Below are 19,655 nucleotides of genomic sequence, written 5' to 3' on the forward strand. Positions count from 1 at the left end.
ATATGGCTACAGAGTTTCAAATCTCATTTGGTATTTTAATAATTTCTTAAAACTCGCACAACTTGGTACACTGCAGTAAGTACAACAGATACTGGCCCAATTCTTGTATACTTTAGATGAGCGTTTATAGTGTTATGGATTTGGAGACATTCAAAGGGATCTAGTCATCAGCGTGGTTCCATTTAGACTGACTGTAAATAAGACTGCCCCTAACTTCACACTTCTTAAAGGGACTTCAGCAGTACAACTCCCAGACAAAAATGAAAACTTTGTTTGAAGTTCCTTTAACACACCAAATCAACTAGTAAAACCAAAGAAAGTCCAAACATTACCCAAATGTGACCATATAGCTGCTCAGTATGGAACTAGCTCAGGTATTTAAATTCAAATCCCACCACTTAACAACTTACTTCCAAGTAAGTTTTATTTATAATGTAGATTTTTTAGAAGATTCACAGATTTTCTGAAGCTCTGCCTAAATTTACTGAAGTTAATCATAGGGTGAATGCTTGATAGAAAGAGCAAGCCAGTCATCTGAAGAGATGGTATAATGCTGGCATTTAAGTAGCAGCTATCCAGACCCTTTAAAAGCTGACATGCCCTTTGCTGGGAGGACAAACTTCCAAGCTGAACTGTCACACTGTATGCATACACATATGTGCACACAGAAGAAGGATCTTTATCCTAAATCAACAACCATTCCACCTCATCGGTTTTAGTCACTTTTGCTTACCACGGCTACAGATGCCATGTTAGCCCCACCATCACCGCTTCTTATCTTTCATGTCTGAAGTCTTACAAAGAAAGACTTCTGCAGTGTAATAGTAAGGTCATATACACGAAGGGCTAATGTAGCAGCATATTCACACACAGTAAGCTTCTTCCCATGCCACAGAACTGCTTTAGGAAAATAAACTGCAACTGAAGTAAAGGACTGCCTGTAAGCCCAAACAGGGTACTGAACAGTGTCATCAGGTAGAAGACACACACCAAGGTGAGTATTCACATAAGCTTGATTCAGCTGTTACAGATAACAAGACTATCACCTCTCAATAACACCTGCTCTTTCTGTTTTTTGTTTTTATTGGCTTTGTCCATTTTCCCCACTGAATGTTCTTTCCACAGTATACAGCCAACTACTAGAAGTACATAATGAACTTGCTTTCTCATATACATCTCCTTTTTCTTTCTTCAGCTTCTGCTTTCTAATTAATGAAGCATTTTGATGATCTCTGTTGCACACTGTTACAGCTAACAGTGCTGAGCTAAGACTGACTACACAACTTAACATGACCATTCACATGGGAGCCTATGTAAATCCACAAGATTCTCTACTTACAAATTGTGTACTAAGGCCACACAGACAGTCTTAAATCCACTGCTTAAGAGAAGAAAAAAAACCCCACTATAATTTAGTATGCATGCAGTTATACATAATGTAATTTACCAGTGACGAATTAAGAGTATTTTGCAGGCAAATCAATGGGAGTGTGGCAACCACAACAGCAATGAGTTATTCCAGTAACAAATACAAATATGTCTCGCTATACTTTAAGTAAGTATACTTACTATACTTCAACTTCAGTAGGTCTCCTGTTTGCTTAACCTAGATTACAAGCTTCCAGAGCTTTGCCTCTATCCCATTTTTAAGCAAAGTCCTCAGCCTTGATACAGCTTTCACTAAAATGCTTCACTGAGGTAAGCAAAGGTTTGTTGTTTGGATTCAAACTGGTCAATTTTAGCTTGCAACTGGCAGTAATATATGTGTTTTTTAGTTCAGTGCAAAAACACTGCTACACCAGAAGCCCAGTTGACAGGTCCTTTTCTTCTTATCATCCTCTCTGTCACCAAACAGCAGACACACACATTCCCTTCCCTCTCACAGGGCTCTAGATGCCACTGTCCTCCCACTCCAGCCAGGAACTCCTGTTCCAGGGACTCAACTCCACAATTCCCCCACATGCTCGGTTTCAAGTTTGGAGACAGGGCAGGAGGGGAAACAAAGAATATCCATATAGGAAAGCTGGGCTCTGGAATAATCCACCTGTCAATCAAAGCTTCAGCAGAATACTATTTAAGTGTTACAACTGTAGCACCAAAAAGGCCCTTACCACTTCAAAAGATTGCCATTTATGATTGTTTTCAACTTTAATGGTTGCAACAGAATAATCTGAACACACAAAGAACCAGGTCATTTAAAAACAAAATCATGCTTCTTTGCCCACAATTCTTTTACTGTGTACATTCAATTACATTTGTCCACTAATATTTTTTTTTTAATGGCAGTAGCTAACCTGTCCCTAACTAGGCACTGATACGCAAACCATTCTTTGCCATTTGGGTAAACTTTTTTAAAAAAACAAAAATGATGTTTTGCCAAATGTACTTAATACCACCCCTGGGCTCCCACTAAAAAAATCTGTCAAGGATTGCATGTACAGTAGATGTGTAGAATTAACAAAATTAAACTTGACATCTGCCTTTTAATTTGACTTCCATTTTGAGTGTAAATGGAACATGTTCACGTATAAACCTTTCTATAATTAAGGTGAATGTCATTTTTGCCAAGTGATTAAAAACATTATTTTAGGATTCAAATTACTGTCTCTTCACTAGCATGACAAGTAAAATTGGAAAGCTGTATCAACTGGAGTGCCAGCTTCATCTGCGGTGAAATTGTTATGTTACACTACTAAGAGAAATATTTAACAATTGTGAAATAAACCATTAAAATCTTTGTAATTACATTCTCCTACCTGCCAAAATTGCAGCAATCGAGTGAAAGACTTGTCAAGCGCTTTTGAAGAGAGTTCTGCATATCCTCATTCCCTAACATCACTAAAGGTCTCTTTTTAACCTCTTCCTTTCTTATCCTTTTACTCTTTTCCTTCCTTTGCCCAAAAAAGCAAGGCAAAGAAAAACCCCAAACTCCATTCCTATTTCTGACTACATAAAAATAACTGCAGTGAATCTACACAACAAATTACTGCAGTACTCAAGAGAACTCTTGGGAATTACTTGTTTTTTAAAGGAGTTGTATATAGTCCATTTTTTTACTGTTCCAAGTTTAGATTTATTTTTTCCAAAGCAAGCCTAAAATATTAAAGTATGTAAACACACACTATTCATTTTTTAAATAAAAAAAAATTACACTATTAAGTTTTAAGAAGCCAGGCCAATGAAGTTCCTTCAGGGTAAGTGCAGTATTCCTGCTGATCCCTCCTGATTACAGAGGCTGGAAACTCTCCTCTCCTCTGCTAAGCAAGAGTCCACTTGTCCTCTACCTACCTCACCTCCTCCGCTTCCGCTCAGTGCACGCTTTGTCTGTCAAATGGTTTAAATGGTTAACATTTGGACTAGTTTAAGCGAAATCATCTCTTACTGTATTTAGTTTGGATCTTCCTGCTGCTTCTCACACTGCACAAGATAGAAAAGCTTTTGGGATCATTTTCCCCTGCGCTTCCCTGCCACCAGTCATACCAGGTTGTCTAACAAAGCTCTTACGGACATGGGAAATAACTTCTCATTTTAGCCTAAAACCACAATTACTGCACTGTTTCAACAATTCATGAATTTCATTTTTAAAAGTGCAAACCTTTAAATGAAAATATATGCTAACATCTTCTTAAATTATGTAACATTAAAGTACACTATGCAGCTAAGAAGTTCAAAAGCCATTCTGCACATTACTTCAATTTCAGTATTTATCCAGAGAGCAACAAATTCCAATTCTCAAATAAAATCTGCCTGTTTTCTATAGTTAGAATATTACCATTAAAATAAAAATAGAAAAATTATGTTGCATATTTTCATACAATCAATTTGTGCAATAAAACTGCTGAAGAAGGACAGTCTTCTGTTTAACACCAGTCATTGTCCTACCAGAACTGGTACATCCTTTCAATACCAAACCCCCTGTTCAAGTGAAAAAAAACCACAATAAAATTCAGCCTGGATTCAAGAGTCAAGTTTTGGGGGTTTTTTCCTCTCTCACGCCTGCTCTGCTAGCATTGCTGATAACAACATGAAATTAGGAAGTGGAATCTTGAATTTTAAATCAACCTTCATTTTATTAACATTTATTTTCAGTGCTAACATCTATTTTATTATACAGCAGAACTATCAGCAAGGGACAGAAAGCCTCATTATATGTAACCTTATTTTGAAAGTGGAAGAAGCATTTATCTTACTATGAAAAACAAGAGGCCACCTTCACAGATACACACACTCTTTCCAATCACATGCTTGCATTAAAACCCACTCTGAATCATAGTCTAGTTTAAAAGGATATCGAATTTTGGTCAAGTTTAAAAGAAGCACTTGAGCATCTTGTATAATGATGGGAAACAGGAGCTGTAAGCCCACTTTCAGCTGCTTTCTTAAATAGAGAAGCAATATACTCAAATTCATTTTTAATATAATTTCAAAGGAAGTGATCCTTTTCCTTTGTAACAATCCATTTTGACTTGTATCTAAGCTAGTTGAGCCATGTGGACAGAAAACAAGGCAAAGGGATCAAAGCATTTTGGATCACCTTAGGTGATCCAAACAGGGCCAGGCTTATTGCTTGACAGGATCACCTAGGGTGATCCAAGTTGAGAAAATAAGGTAATCCCTCTACTAGCTTGAATTCAAGCCAGTGAGATAATCTAGACTGTTCTATGTTCACCCTCTAGCTAAACAGATTACATATATTTCAAATTTTGCTAAGACAAACACTGGCAAAAGGGGGAGGGGTGGAAGACCCCAGAATCTTTATCAAGTAAATGTTCTCCCAAATGGCTAAAAATAATGAAGTCACACGCTCTTTAGTCAGGCAACATTTTTCATATTTCAGTTGTGATTACCGCTCAAGCAGCATTTTAAACTTTTTACTTTCTTGCCTAAGACTGCAGCAAGGAGTTACTTGAAAGTTCCTTTCACCAATGTCATCTTTCTTTCACTGCTAAAGAAACCTGATCCCATTAAATGAATTTAACATCAACTTTGCTTCTAGAACAATTTCTACCACTTAAGAGTTCCAATATGTTCTTAACAGAAATATATTAAATCAGTCTCTCTCCATAAGAGTCAGATCTAGTAGATAGTCTCTTCATGTTCCACCTGATTAAAAACTTGTAGGCAGAGCTCAGGGCTACTGCAAAAACAGTCACAACAGACAAGTTTTTTAAAAAGGTTTCTTCATACCTTAACAGCTATACTTTTTGAAGGTAGAAGTTTCTTTAGTTTTAAGCTCATGTTCCATGTTAGCGTTAATTTCAACTGAGCACCCTTTCTGTGAAGCAATAAGCAGCTGCCTATTCCTTGAACTCCAAACTCCACCATACTACCGAACTTTTGCCATTACCTATATTGGCTCGTACTTGCTAAAAAACTATATATAAAGATTATTTTTATACAAATTATTTGGGGCACAGCCTTCTGTTCAAAGACAACCCATTCTTGTCCACGATTTTTAGAGGGAGGAGAAAGTGGAAAAAGATGGGTTATAAGAGGTCTGATGAACAATGACTACTTTTCTTAAAATAAATCCATTCTCTCTTCTATGGAGATACAACACAAGTTCACAGCACCTGCTGTGTGCAAAATAATTTGCACAATCTTAAATTGATAGAATTACCTTTAAAAAAAAAAGGACACACAACAATACTGTATCTAATTTAGGAAATCTCAGAAACTTCAAATAATAACAGCATCATAAAAACAGAATGGGAAACAAAGTGAGAGTGCTTAGTTTTTGCAAATACAGAACTGTCTAAGACATGAAGGTATAAAATAAGCTAAACTCCATAAAATTATGAACATTTTGGAACGGGACACTGCAGCAGCAGTTACTGTAGGTTTTTTGGTTTTTTGCTTTTTAATGAACAACTCACCACCTGTGAAACAGCAGACAATACCTTCAAATTTCATACTGAAAATGAATAAAATTGTTTCTACCACACAGTGACTTGCTTAAAAGCATCTATAAGCAAATAATTGTTCTCAAACTCCTTAAAATGAGTAGTTTCTTCTACAAGGACTGATAAATTCAATGACATACCTGCAGGGTGTGTGTGACTTTTTTTTTTAACCGAGAATTAAACTTACTAAGTGTGTTTATATATATTTCATATATAGATAAATATTTTATATACTTATACACACACCCCAAAATCCAGTACTTAAGTTTACTGTAGGAAGATTTAGCCATTAACTTCTGAATAATCTTTTAGTACCCTGGCTTCCTCAGGCTATAAAATCACTCACCTGAGAGTTTTGTTTATTTCTTTAATCCACTGGTAATATTACATCTGCTGTTTGCTAACTGCAGCACAATTTTCAGAGTCCTCTGAACTACAACATTATCCCACCAACTTTAAGATGAAACTACTTTGGATGCAGTATAGTATTTTATTGTGGTTTTTCATTATTCTACAAGTACATACCAAGTTCCCAAACAGCAACACTCCTCAGCTGGATTAAAAAGTTACTTTAAAAATACTAAGTTAACAACACAACTTTAGAATATTTTTATTGGAGACTGGACTAAATATAAAGAGAGACTCTAGCTGCCTTATTAGGTCAGGCTACAAACATGAGGGAGTACAAGTGGAAGAAGCTGATTCACATTACCTATCCTAATTGCCAGAAGGAGTCCACCAGTAACAGACATGCTCAACAAGACTAAAAATTAATTTCCACATTGTCCCTAATGATCAAGGCTATTGCCTCTAACTACAGTCAGTCATGTCATATCTTTGTGGAGTTATTTTGGTAAATGAAATAATGTGGTTAAAAGATCCCCATCCCTCTCCACCCCTGAGAAAAAAAGTCAAGGTAAGTGAAAAAACTGACTGGATTGCTTGGCAGAGACACATGATCAGTGGTGCAGAGTTCAGCAGTCAGCCAGTAACTACGTGGGAACCTTCAAGGATGAGGGGACCGTTGCTGTTTAAAGCCTTCATTAATGACCTGGGCGATGGGACAGGGTGCACCCTCAGTAAGTCTGCACAGAATACCAAACGAGTGACTGCTCAATATACTGGAAGGTAAGAGCTACTATTCAGAGGGATGTTGACAGGCTAGAGAAATGGGTTGGCAGGAACCTCATGATGTTCAACCAAAGCAAGTGTAGGCTTCCATCTGGGGTAGAATAACCCTGGGTCACAATACACTCTGGGAGCGAACTCTCTGAGAAGCAGCTCTGCAGAAAGGACCCAGGGGTCCTCGTGGGTAGCAGGATGAACACACGTCAGCAGCGTGCCCTTGTAGCAAGGGTGGTCAACAGTAACCTACCCTGTACCAGCAAAAGTGTCACCAGCAGGTCCATCAAAGTGATCCTTCTCTATTTGGACATGTAAAACCAACCTTGGAGTCCTGTGTCCAGTTTTGGTCTCCCCATTACAATACAAATCCATCTGGAAACGAATGTGCAATATCCAATTCCACCACAAGGGATTTTGTGCCAAAACAAATTACTTCCATATAGTGAAGCCACATACTGACTACACCGGCCACCAAGGGGACAGTAGATTTAAAAAGTTTATTGGTGCTCCAAATTAATATTCTGACCTCCCCTTTATGTGACTAGGAAGTAACACAACTTTTAAAAGTATTATCCCCCTCCACAGCACTCACCTTTATCTTCAAAAATAAACAAGCAAGAGCAGTAGTCTCCTATACACATACCACCGACATAATAATGGGCATCTACTGCCTAACCATTGGAATCTTTAGAAACAGCTACCAAAATTATATTCATTGATGTTAATACTTTGAGGTTTTGGAATTAAAAGAATAAAACAACCTCCCAATCAGTGCCAGCACCATGAATCTAGTTTCAGTTTGGACTCCTGCTTGCAGTGATCGCCCCTTCACTTATCTAATTTCTCTTCTCAGAAATTTACTGAGAGTTCTTCAATATTTTTTAAAAAGTATGTAGTGCTTTTTAACCAGCATCATAATTAACAAACTACAAAATGAAATGGATATAAAAATGGAGGAACCTCAAAGATCAGAGCACGCACCACAAAGAAGCAGTTTTCAGTAGCCAAATAACAAATAGGTCCCAAGTTGCAAATACAGTGCATTTTCAAGAATAAACTTAAATCCACTGACAGAACACTAGCACCTTCCCCTGAAGACTGTGATGTCACTCCACTCTTTTCTTCTTGAGTTTAAACTTGCTGCAGTTCTTTAAGCGCTCTAAGTTTTCTCCAGGTACAAAATACAGAAACTCCGATACAACCGCTATTCCACTACAAATTCCCAGTAGTCTCCAAGTGTACATCTGAACTCCTACAAATTTCGTATGAAGCATGCTTACTGGATGAAGACAAAATAACCATGAAAACAGATGTTATACAAAATGACCAAAGCCTTTACAAAGCTAGAGTAAGCCTCAAGACTTCCAGTTCCTTGCAACTCTTTTCCTGGACAGAATATCATCCAGTTGCATAAAATAAAGCAAGAGAAAGATCAGTTCAGCATCTCCAAATTATTCAGTAGTCCACAATACGAAAAGACGACTGCAAATTCTTCAATGACCAGTTGATGCATAACTCTTAGCAGAATGGACAGTGCCAACAAAGAAAAGCAGCACTTTGAGGGTAGGGCAAAGAAAATGCCTTTAGTTAAGAGGGGGAAAAAGTATTTATTATTGCCTTTTTCCAGTGGGATAAAGGTAATGGGAATGTTAATAAAAACATTCCCAATGTTTCCCCTTCATGTGTTTAATATCCCCTTTCCCAGTTCCTCCTTCAGTTCTTATTGCTTGCCTGCTTTACACACACACTTGCAAGAGATCTTTGGCTCACCATCCCTTTTGAGAAAGCATGGTTACTCTGTGCATCTCCTTCATGATCCTCTGTGCCCTTTTGCCTTTTCCTGCATACTGTTACTGAGAAAACCATTCTGCCTGCTGCCTCTGCAACTCCCAAGAAACTTCACAAGTTTTATCCAAGTGATTTGCTACACAACGCTGCTGACAGGGGCTGCAGCGTGTAGCTCAGAAGCAACCGGGTATGTGTAAGTTGAGTGGAGCCTCCTACAATTTCTTCTAAACCTCTGCTCCATAACCTCTGTCCATCTGGCCTCTCTATGGAAGCCAAGAGCCTGTTGAGTATCCTAGATGAATCTTTTAGCCTCAAGCAGTCTTCCTCCCCTTCCTCACAAAAAATCTGGACCCAGAGTTACTGTGCCAACTACTCCCTGGCCACATCTCCCAGGTGCATATACTACCTCCTGCCCACTGCGACACCGAAGAGGGAAGGCAAGGATGAACATCTGCAAATAAAGTTTACACAGACAGTTCTATGAACTCAGTGGAACACTTCATTCTCAAACATCAGGGCATGGAATATTTCCAACAAATTTCAATGAATTGCAGGGGGTAGGAAACCACAGAAATGGTGCATCAACTCTTGCCACTAAAGAGTATAGACTGAAACTAATTATAGATGAAGCTAATTAAGTAATTTGAGTATCCAGCTCTCAGGGCAAGTTTACAGAAGATAGCTAGAAACCTCAATCACTTACGCTTGCTCAAGATCAAGAACAAAAAAGAAACCTAACCAAAGTGGAGCTAGATACCTTTACTCGTAACTTTTTCTGGAGGCAAAGATGCATTCAGAAGTCACAGGGGGAATTATGACATTCCCTGTTTTTGAAAGGACCGGAATTATTTGTGATATCGATTCGCTTTAGATCTAAACAGAAGGAAATGCAGGAAAGCACTATGCACTTCCTTCAAACTGGACCATGTAGGCATCAGTTTGGCAACTTCTCCTGTGTTCCCACCCTCATACCTCTCCAGAAGTCTCGTTCACCAAGATAAAAAAATTCCTCGCGCAGTTGCTGCTAGGCCTGATACAAGAAGCAGCAACACACCAGCTTGTGTCTGGTGGGAGGAAGAAAACCTCTTCAGTAGCAGGCCAAACTAGATCCAGCGAAGTCAAACATGAAACTGCAATTTTAGTGTCTTGAATGCCTTTATGCATGTAGGATATCTAAAGAAAAATATACGGCCAACCCAGTGACAGCAGCAGGAAAACAAAGATAAATACACAAGGAAGAAAAATAAAGAGGAAGGAAACATACAAGAGCAACAAGTAATAAACAAAAGAAGAACCATACAGACAGCAGGGTGGAAGCATTCGTAGACTGACCTAGGTATACTATTCCACAGCAGTAACACAGTTACAACGATCATTGGAAAATTAGTTGAAAATGCACACAGAAAAATGCTTTGCATAACTTTTGTTTTTCGATGCATTATGGGCAAACCTCTAGAAATTCAGAAAGAAGTGTGCAAGCATAATATTATACTGACATTATTAATCCAAAAATATTTTAAAATAGAAAACAAGAGAAAGGAGGGTATTGGTAAAATAAAGGACAATTAAAAGAAACAGTAATGGGAAACAACAGACCATCATTAACTGGACAATTAAATAAAGGAAAATACCCAATAAAGTAATGGAAGAGCTTAGAAACATTCACAGAAACATCAAGTTTGCATTTGGTCTCACTACTGCTAACTCATCATTTCTCAAGAATTCTTAAAGAAGCTGTAGTAGGGCAACTGCCAACTGAAAGACAGAAGACCAACACCATTTAAAGTCCAGACCTTAAAACCAACGTAAAGAAATAAATAAGACTTATTTCAAAGTCTTAGTCACACATGCAAGTTGAATTAATGCAAGCATGAAGCACAAAAGAGAGAATGCAGTAGATAGTGCTAAGACCATAAGGCAAGGCACTGGTACTAAATGCTTGTACACATGCAGTGAGGGTAAATTATATTTAAGCACAACTACTGCAGAGTACTCAATTTGGAAAAAAAAAAAACATTGACTGTGAAAAGGAAAACTGTGGCAAGAATGAAAATTTACAGTAAAGCCTTGTTTTCCCAGCCTGTTATAAAGAAATACCATCTTATCGAAACTATGAAAATTATATTCACACACAATTTTGAAATGATATGTAAGCAATAAATGAACCGTAATAAGTAATCTCCATTTCATTGTATGTACTGTCAGATTAGATCTGTAATTGAGACATTACATCACAAGATTTACGATATCCATAGTACATGATTTTACTTTACAAAGTTCATTAAATTTCAACACGTTAGCATTGTGATCAGAAATACTAATTTGAGTATACAAACGATAAAAAAGTATTTTTATTCCAAGTATATTAAAAGATGTTAGCTACCTCAATCAAACATAGATTTCTTTAAAAATTATGATCTCTATCAGTAACAAAAAGGCCAAGATATACTGGGGGGGGGGGGGAAAAAAACCACCCACCACTGGGCATAGCATTTTAGAGGAAAAAGAAAAAAAATATTGCACAACAAAATACAGGTACAACTTCAAGCACATATAGTTCCTTCAGTGGCTAAGGAATACATATCATTATTACTGATCCTAGTATTTTCAAGAGAACACAAAAATCCTGACACATGCTTCAGAAAAGTAAGACTATACAGGGTTATAAAATACTACAAAATTGGCAAAACTGAAAATAAACGAAGTTTTGAGTTATTAAAAAGAACACGGAATGCAAAGGTTTAAGAGAAGAGGTGCCAGGCCTCACGCAGAAGAAAGGAGCCAAGACTCATCAGAAACATCCCTCCTCAGACTGTAGTAGCAGTTGTTAGAACAGCAGCATGGCAACAAGTAAGGTTTCATCGCGTCTCTCTGTCAAACAGGTACAAGATCATCTTGATGATCAGCAAAACTTTAAAGCAATCACTCTTTCTGCAGTTACACAGGTGGGATACTTATTTCCTAAAGCATGTACACCACCAGACTTTTAACTCATCCGTTCAGTCTGGAACACCAGATGCCGAACACAGGATGACTGGGAACATCAGGCACCTTCTTTCCCATTGCCTTCAGTACTGATTAAGAGCTATAGGAGAAATTATCCCAAGTCTGAGGCACTGTTTCACAATGAGTTGGTTGGCTGTGGCAAGAATTTTGCTATGAACTTCTAGAGTATTTTCTACTTGGCCTTGTCTAACAGCACCGACAGGAAGAGTGGAAATGCAGAGCATCCTACAGGATATGTAGCAATTCAAACTTCCTGTTCAAGTTCGTTCCCTTCACAAGAGATAGCCTAACCTATGCTGCCTCAGAGGCACCAGCAGAAGTGTTGAGTTCAGTTATTTCTTAGAACTGCAAAAATGTACTGACGAACAGGAATACATGATCTTAAAATAGCAAGATTTTTGACATAATAGCATTCTGACACAGATTTGATTAAAATAGAACAGGGATCACTCCATTCCTACCAGAAACATGGGATCAAGGGAAGAAAGGCAGAGGAACAGACAAAAATAAAATCACACTGTAACAAAAGCACAGCTGCATTTAAACAGCTAATACTCTTCGAAGTAAGTCCCCAAATGCATTAACATTCTTTAAAAGAAAATGTGTAAAGCTTGTCTTCCTACCCAAAACTCTGCTGCAACAGGTTACTGAATTAAGCATTTTAGACATCAATGGCATAGACGACAAGTACCTGTGAACTTTTAGTTAGGCCACATTACCCTCACTTGAATAAACACAGCGCTATTTCCACCTGTGACATAAAAAAACCAGTTCTTGATATTTAATATTTCTGATTATCAAAATTTCTTCCAACCAAGTCAAGGCACAAAAAGAACATCATGCAGGCCATTTGATGCAGGAAGGGACACAATGGAAAGTAAGCAAGCAGAGAGGAGTTTATCTCCTCCTGACGGCAACTGGTGGACTGACTAACTGTGAGGTTCAAATCAAATTGGTCTTGTGCTTACTGTCCAAGAAAAACATGTGAAGCAGCAGGACTGAAGAAGTTTAAGGGCCACTGGTCAAATAGCTTCAAAACTACTGAACTAACCACTGTGGTCAACTCTGTATTCTACCCTGTGAAATCCCTGGATTTTCAGATAATCCCACTTGAACAAAACTAGTTAAAAACCTGTGGGACTTTTTTAATGTTTGTAAAATGCCAGTGCTAAAATACAAGACTAAATTTGACTCACACTGTTGTAGCTGCAACACTGAGATTGCATCTCCTTCCAGACAGACCACAGAAAGCTGATCAACACCGTAGCTTCTTCAAAAATCCACCTCCCCTCTCTGAGGACTTTACAGCTACTTCTACTTCAGAGCAAGAATAAAATCTTGAAGAGGTATTCCCAAACTCTGGCAGGGTAGGAATTGACCTCTTTTCCCAAACAGGTATGTGCAGGTAAGGGACTCCTTTTATAACTGCCATCTATCATCTATGCTTACTCACATTAAAAATAAATGCACTTTTCACCTCATACCTATAATCACAATTACAGTCACCATTTTGGGGTATAATACTATAGAAATTATGTAAACAAGGTTAAAGTGCTCTTGTTAAAACATTTCAATATGTTTATGTCATGAAATAATGCCTCATTTTTTCAATTCAGAAATCATACATTACTTATTGGGGGAGGGAGGGGAACAAGCAATTAAGCCCAAGATTGCAATGCCTTGTACTTCTTGAAGTTTCTCTCTCATGTAACTGCAAGTGCCAATTACAATTGATTTTTCTACTATTCCAGCCTCGGTACTCTCAGCCAAGCAATGGTGAAACATGCTAATGGGACTTCAAAATATTAATTCTTTAGGTGTTGCCAGTAACTTACACACAACACCAATGGTTTCTTTTCTCTAATAATAGCAACTCTCCTAATACTAGTTCAGAGAAAAACATGCTTTGTCATCTTTGTAAGGGGTGGGGGAAAAGGGACAAACACATTTAAAACAGAGATAACTCCCTGGAGTGCAACCAGACAGAGGAAATAATCTTTTGGGGCTCCTTCAGCTATCTAACCAGGCAAGCTATTACTATTTTTGTTGAACTAAGAAACTTTCCACCTTTCTTATTCCACACTGTTTTGGGGAATGGTCCAGACTGACATTTCAGAGTTGTTGCAGAACTCTGCATTCAGTCTCAGCAGTTTAAGACCAACAATACACTCTAAGAATAGTCCTAGCATTTAGACATTATCTTTTACTAATAGCCAGCAAAATATTTAAAAACCAATACTAGGAACATGAGACACCCATTCTTTGTAAAAGGTTAATTTTCCTAATTTTACCATTCCTCAAGAAATTTTAACCAGAATACATGAAGGAGAAAAGGAAGGCTTTTTACCTCCCGAGGGCCTGCAACCGATGCTCCAGCTAGATCTCATCTGGCAAAACACTGGCACCAAGGCAAAGCCCCAGCACACAAGTTTCACAGACAGAAAACTAATTTCTTTCCACACCCTGCTAATTGTCTACACACTTGAAGCTGTCTCTTTCAACAAAACATACTTCAGTCAGATGAAGCATCACAGAAACATTCCACAGCCATATACCAAGGAGCAGAAAAAAATTAACAATGCTATAGTATATCAGGCAGTTAACTATGTTCTGCATCTTTCAGGGCTGGACTAACATATACATTACAATGTGCTACTGTTTCAGTAAGGCTAATTCATTATTATTCTAAATCAAGTTAAAACAAGCTTCTGAGTCAATCTTCTTTCTTAAAAATCAGGCTATTTTGCTTGGTTTTGCTCAAAACAGTTCTCAATGCTATCAAAGTTTTTAATTAAAAAGTTTGTTAAACATCTCTTATAAATATAAAGTAGATTGTTTTAATGAAAAGGAAATACTACATGTAGTTAGTAAATTATCTTTACCGGTTGCAATAACAAGAAATATCAACATATCAGAGCTCATTTTGTATGGCTAATTTTTAGTTATGGACATGAAAAAAAAGTTCTACTTTTCTGAATTTCAAAAATTTTCTCAGCTGTCACTAGTGCTGCAACAAAGTACTTCTACTAAGCTGAGAATTCAGTTGTCGAAAATTTAGTTGCTGATAAATTCAGAAGGAAGTTCTCACTAAGCATCTCAAAGCGGTTTAATGAGCAACTGGAGGGAAAAAAATATAAAAAGAAATCTACTCCTCACTTTTTCTAAAGTGCCATCTTTAGAGGCAACAAGGGCTGCAAATGCAGACAGCACAGGCCATCAGTTTGAAAGACATTCTAAAACTTCTTGTAAACTAAGTCCCACCAAAAGTCTTATTTAATGTTTGTTCCCATCAGCATTTAAGACACTATTGACCAGCAAAAGCTACAGTGCAAAACACCAGCTGCCTCACTGTAGTCAGGGCAGTACAGTCACTACTGGAAAAGAGGCAAGTACTGTGAAGACAGTTGTTTGAAAGCACAAGAGAGAGACCCTTGCAACTTGCGTCCATCATGGCCTCACCAGACAAGAAAGTGCTGAAACAGTAAGTCACACGGTAACAGGCCGCACACACTGGGTCTTGAAAAGCAAAAGACACCTGATGAGCAAGAAAAGGGGAACAAGTGAAAAGACACAGCAAGGCCAACCCAACAGACTAGGGAAATGATCACTGCAGCAGGACTCTGAATGTATGCAGACAGAATGTATTCAATGTGACTGCAAAAGTAATTTCCAATGGCCAAGACATCAAAAAATTGGGGAATGGTGTTTGCTAAGTAGGTGAATAAGCGCATGTGCTTGTCATCCAATGACATGATTTCTGATACAACTAAAATAAGATGACCTACAGTAAGGGCCAAATAAAAAACACACCCAGTATTTTTCCTGACAGGAAGTGTAATCTTCCCCTTAAATTACTGATTACAAGGTCCTAATCCTAACTACATCCACACAAAACTGGACTGAATCTGCTGGGGTCTGCATATATGGACAGAGTCAAAGCATGTAGGAAACTGATCTCGAGGAACTCTATTATGCAGTTAAAACATAACTTAACAATACATGTAGAAGCAGACTCTACCTTTCCTTCATGGTTTAATATGTTTAAGAATAATATTGTCTCATTGTTAAATTATAAAAGTAACAGCTTTAGTGGGGGGGAATGTTTTTTTTTTTTAGAGCCATCAAAAATTTAGAAAAGACAGTGATCTTGGCCATTCCAGACAGTAGAAAACTACACAAGTCCACAAATATAGTGAAATGAGGTTAAAAAATTTTCTGTATAGGTTCTTAAATAAAATAGTTACTTTGTGAGAGGAAAAAAACCCAACAGGCTTACTGGCTATCCAGTGCTCTCCCTCCTCAAAGTAAGTTATTAAGATAAATTTAGGCAGCCTACAGACATGCAGTTTTCACTATAGTCCTACTCCAGTGTCAGTCTGCCATACATTTCACCTCAATTTCCACATATGAAGAAGAAAAAAAAAAAAAGAGAGAGACAGAAAGATTTAGGTGTTTATAGAATACTATATGTGTATCAGTAGGCTTGAGGCAATCTGCATATGCCTGCAAAGTGTGGAAAGGGTTCATGGGTGTGACTGCATGCAGTTTTCACAAGGTGTTTTAGCTACCAAGTCACCATTGGAACACCCAAAAAAGCACACTGGAAAGGACTCCTTCCAGTTCACAGGTCAGGTGAGTCCTCCAAGAGCTCTCTGGTTGTTTGAAGCGCTCCCACAACTGCTTTTCAGGCAGGTGAGCAAAGCCTGCAACTTTGCTAGACACCCCTCCCCCCAACAAAATTTTATGAAGTCACCTCTTTGACAGAGGCCAAACTTGGAATACTTCACCCTGAAGCATCCTGCCTACAAATATTTTATATACAGGAACTAGAAGTAAAAAACATCAGAACCCAGTCCTCTAGACACCAAGGCTAAGTATCATCACTGGCCATCACATGCGTAAGCACTAGGTTTTGCCTCAGAAAGCCAACGGAGCAAGTGTCATCCACACTGCTACACCAGTGCTATCAGAAAAAAAATTCAATTCCAAGATAATCAAGTGCCTTGGATAGGCACACACAGCCATCATCAAACAGAACAAACAGTCGAGTATGAGGCACTGACCCAGAACATTCTATGCCACCCTTAAAATAATCTGAATTACTGTGGTTAATGCTTACGCATCACTCTCATCAGCGCTATTTAATGCAGATTATTAACCCTGGCCACCTACCGAATACCCTTCATGCAAAAGTAGGTCACGTATTTTTACAGGTTTAACTCACTTGGCAAATTTTACCCTCCCGGCAAAATCTGAGAGCTCATGGCACTACACAACCACTTTCCTAATGCCCTGAAACTTTGCATTGATGCAAATTGAAAGCTTCAGGATACTTTTTTACCTATCATTCAAGGAAAGCAAAGCTAAATTTCTCAGGTGTCAGAAAGCAAGCCTTCACCCTTCAAGATTTAAGACAATTCAGTTTTGAACGAATAACCTTCAGTGCAGGATAAAATGACAGATTATAAAACACAGGTAACGCAATCATCATGTTGGAGAAGTATCTGTATACCAGACACCTTATTGACATATTAAAAATAGAAAATCAATTAGTCTGTAGAGACAACCGAGTACAGGGAAAAACCTCTTTTCCAGCAGCTAGGAAACACGGCCAGATTCCCCCTTTGAGAGCACCTTTGGACACAGTAGCCATTTCTAGCCCACGCTGGTCCTCAAATACCTCCTTGCCTCACAGCTTAGCCGCCCAGCTGCTCTGGGACAGGAACCCCCTACCAGGGAGAGGCGAACCGAGGCAGCTAACTTCTACCAATTACCTACAACCACAAACTCCTGCAACAGCAAAACCGTTCGGTTTAAGAGGAAATCAAACACAGGAGCCTTATCGAAGGTACCGCAGAGGAGGAGGCCAGAGGGGCTGGAGCCGGCGCCGGGGGCCCGGGCGGGGACATCTCTCCGGCGAGGCCTAGGGCCGCGGCAGGCCGCCTCCTCACCAGGTGTGCCTCTTCGGAAAGGGGCCCGCCGCGGAGGAGCGGCCCCGCGGCCCCTCGCCGGGCGGGAAAGCCCCGCCGCCGGCGGATCGCTGGGGAAGGAGAGCCGGCCGGCTGCTGCACGGCGCGGGCACGGCTGGCCGGGCTCCGCCGCCGCGCTGGAGCGTCCCGCCTCCTCCCCGTCGCGGGCCGCGGCGCGCAGCCGCCCGCTCGGGCGGACGGAGAGCGGCTGCCGCCCCTCCCGCATCCCGCCGCCCGCGGCAGGGCTCTTACCTCTGCTAACATTATTACCCCGCTGCGCTGCGGCGCCTGGGCGGCTCTAGCTCCGCAGCATGGTGAAGCCCGGCAGCCGCGCGGAAAGCTCCCTCTCACCCTGCAGGGAGGCGCGGCGAGCGCCGCCAGCCCCCTGCCGCCTCCCTCAGCGGCCGCCCGCCGCCCCCAGCCCCGCAGCCGCGCTCGCAGCTCGGTCCGGAGAGGCCGCCATCTTGGGAGAGCTACGTGCGCCGCCGCCGCTCCCCGCCCATTGGGGCTGCGGGACGCGGGGCCGCCCCTGCCGGGGCCGGCCCGGCTCGGCTCACCCCGCCCCGCCGCCGCCCGGCGCGCCTCGCCGGTTTTCCCGTCCGCCCCGCTGCCTACCTGGGCCGGGGGGACCATGACCGGCACTGGCGGCCCTTTGCCACGGCCTGGCCCCGGGCTGCGGTGTAGCAGCCGGGAAGGCGCCGGGGCCCAGCGGGCTGGTAAATGCGGGTATGGCTCGGGGGGTGAGGGCCGGAGCCCGTCCCGCGACGCGGCGGCCCTGGAATGCCGGGCAGCCCGAGGGGAGAAGTTGAGGGCGACGGAACTCGAAACGTGTCAAAGCCGCTCTGCTGTGTTTTTTTGTGTTTTTTTTTTTTCTTTGTTTTTTTTTTTCTTTTTTTGCCCTGTCTCCCTTGAGACACTGGTGTGCCTTCTCTCTGAGCTCTTCGGTGCCAGGCAGCTGTTCTGAGGACGCTAATTGAAATATCTGTTCTAAATTTGTGACCAAGCAACATGCCTCTCATCCACCAGTAACATATGCAGCGCTGTGTGACTTTCCCTGCTCTAGATGTTAAGAAAGAGACATCTGTAAGTCTGTCACCTACAGTGTTGTTAAGCAGTAGCATAAATTGTGGAACTGAAACACCTCTCAGAAGCGGAGCCATGTCCGCACCAGAGCAGCGAGCCCCGCTCATGAGGCGGCATACCCTACAGCTGAGTATTTGAATACACAGAAAGGTTCCTGTCTGAGACTTGTTGCTTTTCCTTTAAACACTGATTTGTGGGGGTTTGTTTGCTCACTTGCTTTTTAACTAGACTTTAAAGTTACAAAGTTGACCTTAGGTGTGTAGAGTAGAAGCAAGATGGGATATTTTTCTGCATTGCCTTATTGGCAACAGAAAATGCATGCCAAAGAAGTAGTAATGGTTATCAGTGAAGGCGGAAGAAAAGCAACATTTCTATTATAACATGAAGAAAACCAACCTTCAATGACATTGTTTTTTCTCACCAAGTAAAAGCAAAGCCCCTTTTCTTGCAGAGGTGCAAAGGGTGTTAGGCAGCCCTCAAGGCTTGCGGTTTTATAGAAGTTCTCTAATTTTCCCAGGGATTGTTAAATATTTAGCACTTCAAGATTGCCCACTTCTTAGTTTATTTGTGAGTATTAGCAACTTTCGGTTTTACTCCTACAACTGCTTTTCTCCTGTCAGAGACCCATGTTAGTCATGTGGATAGCCCTTTCAAAAAAGCAGACCCTCGATGTTCATAGGGATTTATTTTTCAAAAATAGTAACTTTTTTAAGTATCTAGTAAGTTTTGTACTTCTGAGTCTGTATTTTTTAATTTCATGTTAGCATTACTCTTTCCTCCA

General features: G+C 40.2%; 1 protein-coding gene across 6 annotated transcripts in view; it reads right to left on the reverse strand.

Moving 5' to 3' along the window:
- The window catches only part of SNX13 (sorting nexin 13), a 71,027-nt gene extending 52,743 nt beyond the window's left edge, over positions 1-18,284 (reverse strand). For 4 of the 6 annotated variants that reach the window (XM_075082972.1, XM_075082969.1, XM_075082971.1 and 1 more), the window contains exon 1: positions 18,044-18,282. In XM_075082972.1, coding sequence (XP_074939073.1) covers positions 18,044-18,055 — 12 coding nt within the window. In that variant the 5' untranslated portion in view covers positions 18,056-18,282. Of the gene's footprint in view, positions 1-18,043 lie in introns of all 6 variants that reach the window. The other 2 variants (XM_075082975.1, XM_075082974.1) reach the window with 2 other exon arrangements.
- Between the last annotated feature and the right edge of the window lie 1,371 nt (positions 18,285-19,655).

The sequence above is a fragment of the Phalacrocorax aristotelis genome, chromosome 2 (assembly GCF_949628215.1).
Source record: "Phalacrocorax aristotelis chromosome 2, bGulAri2.1, whole genome shotgun sequence".
Taxonomy (NCBI): domain Eukaryota; kingdom Metazoa; phylum Chordata; class Aves; order Suliformes; family Phalacrocoracidae; genus Phalacrocorax; species Phalacrocorax aristotelis.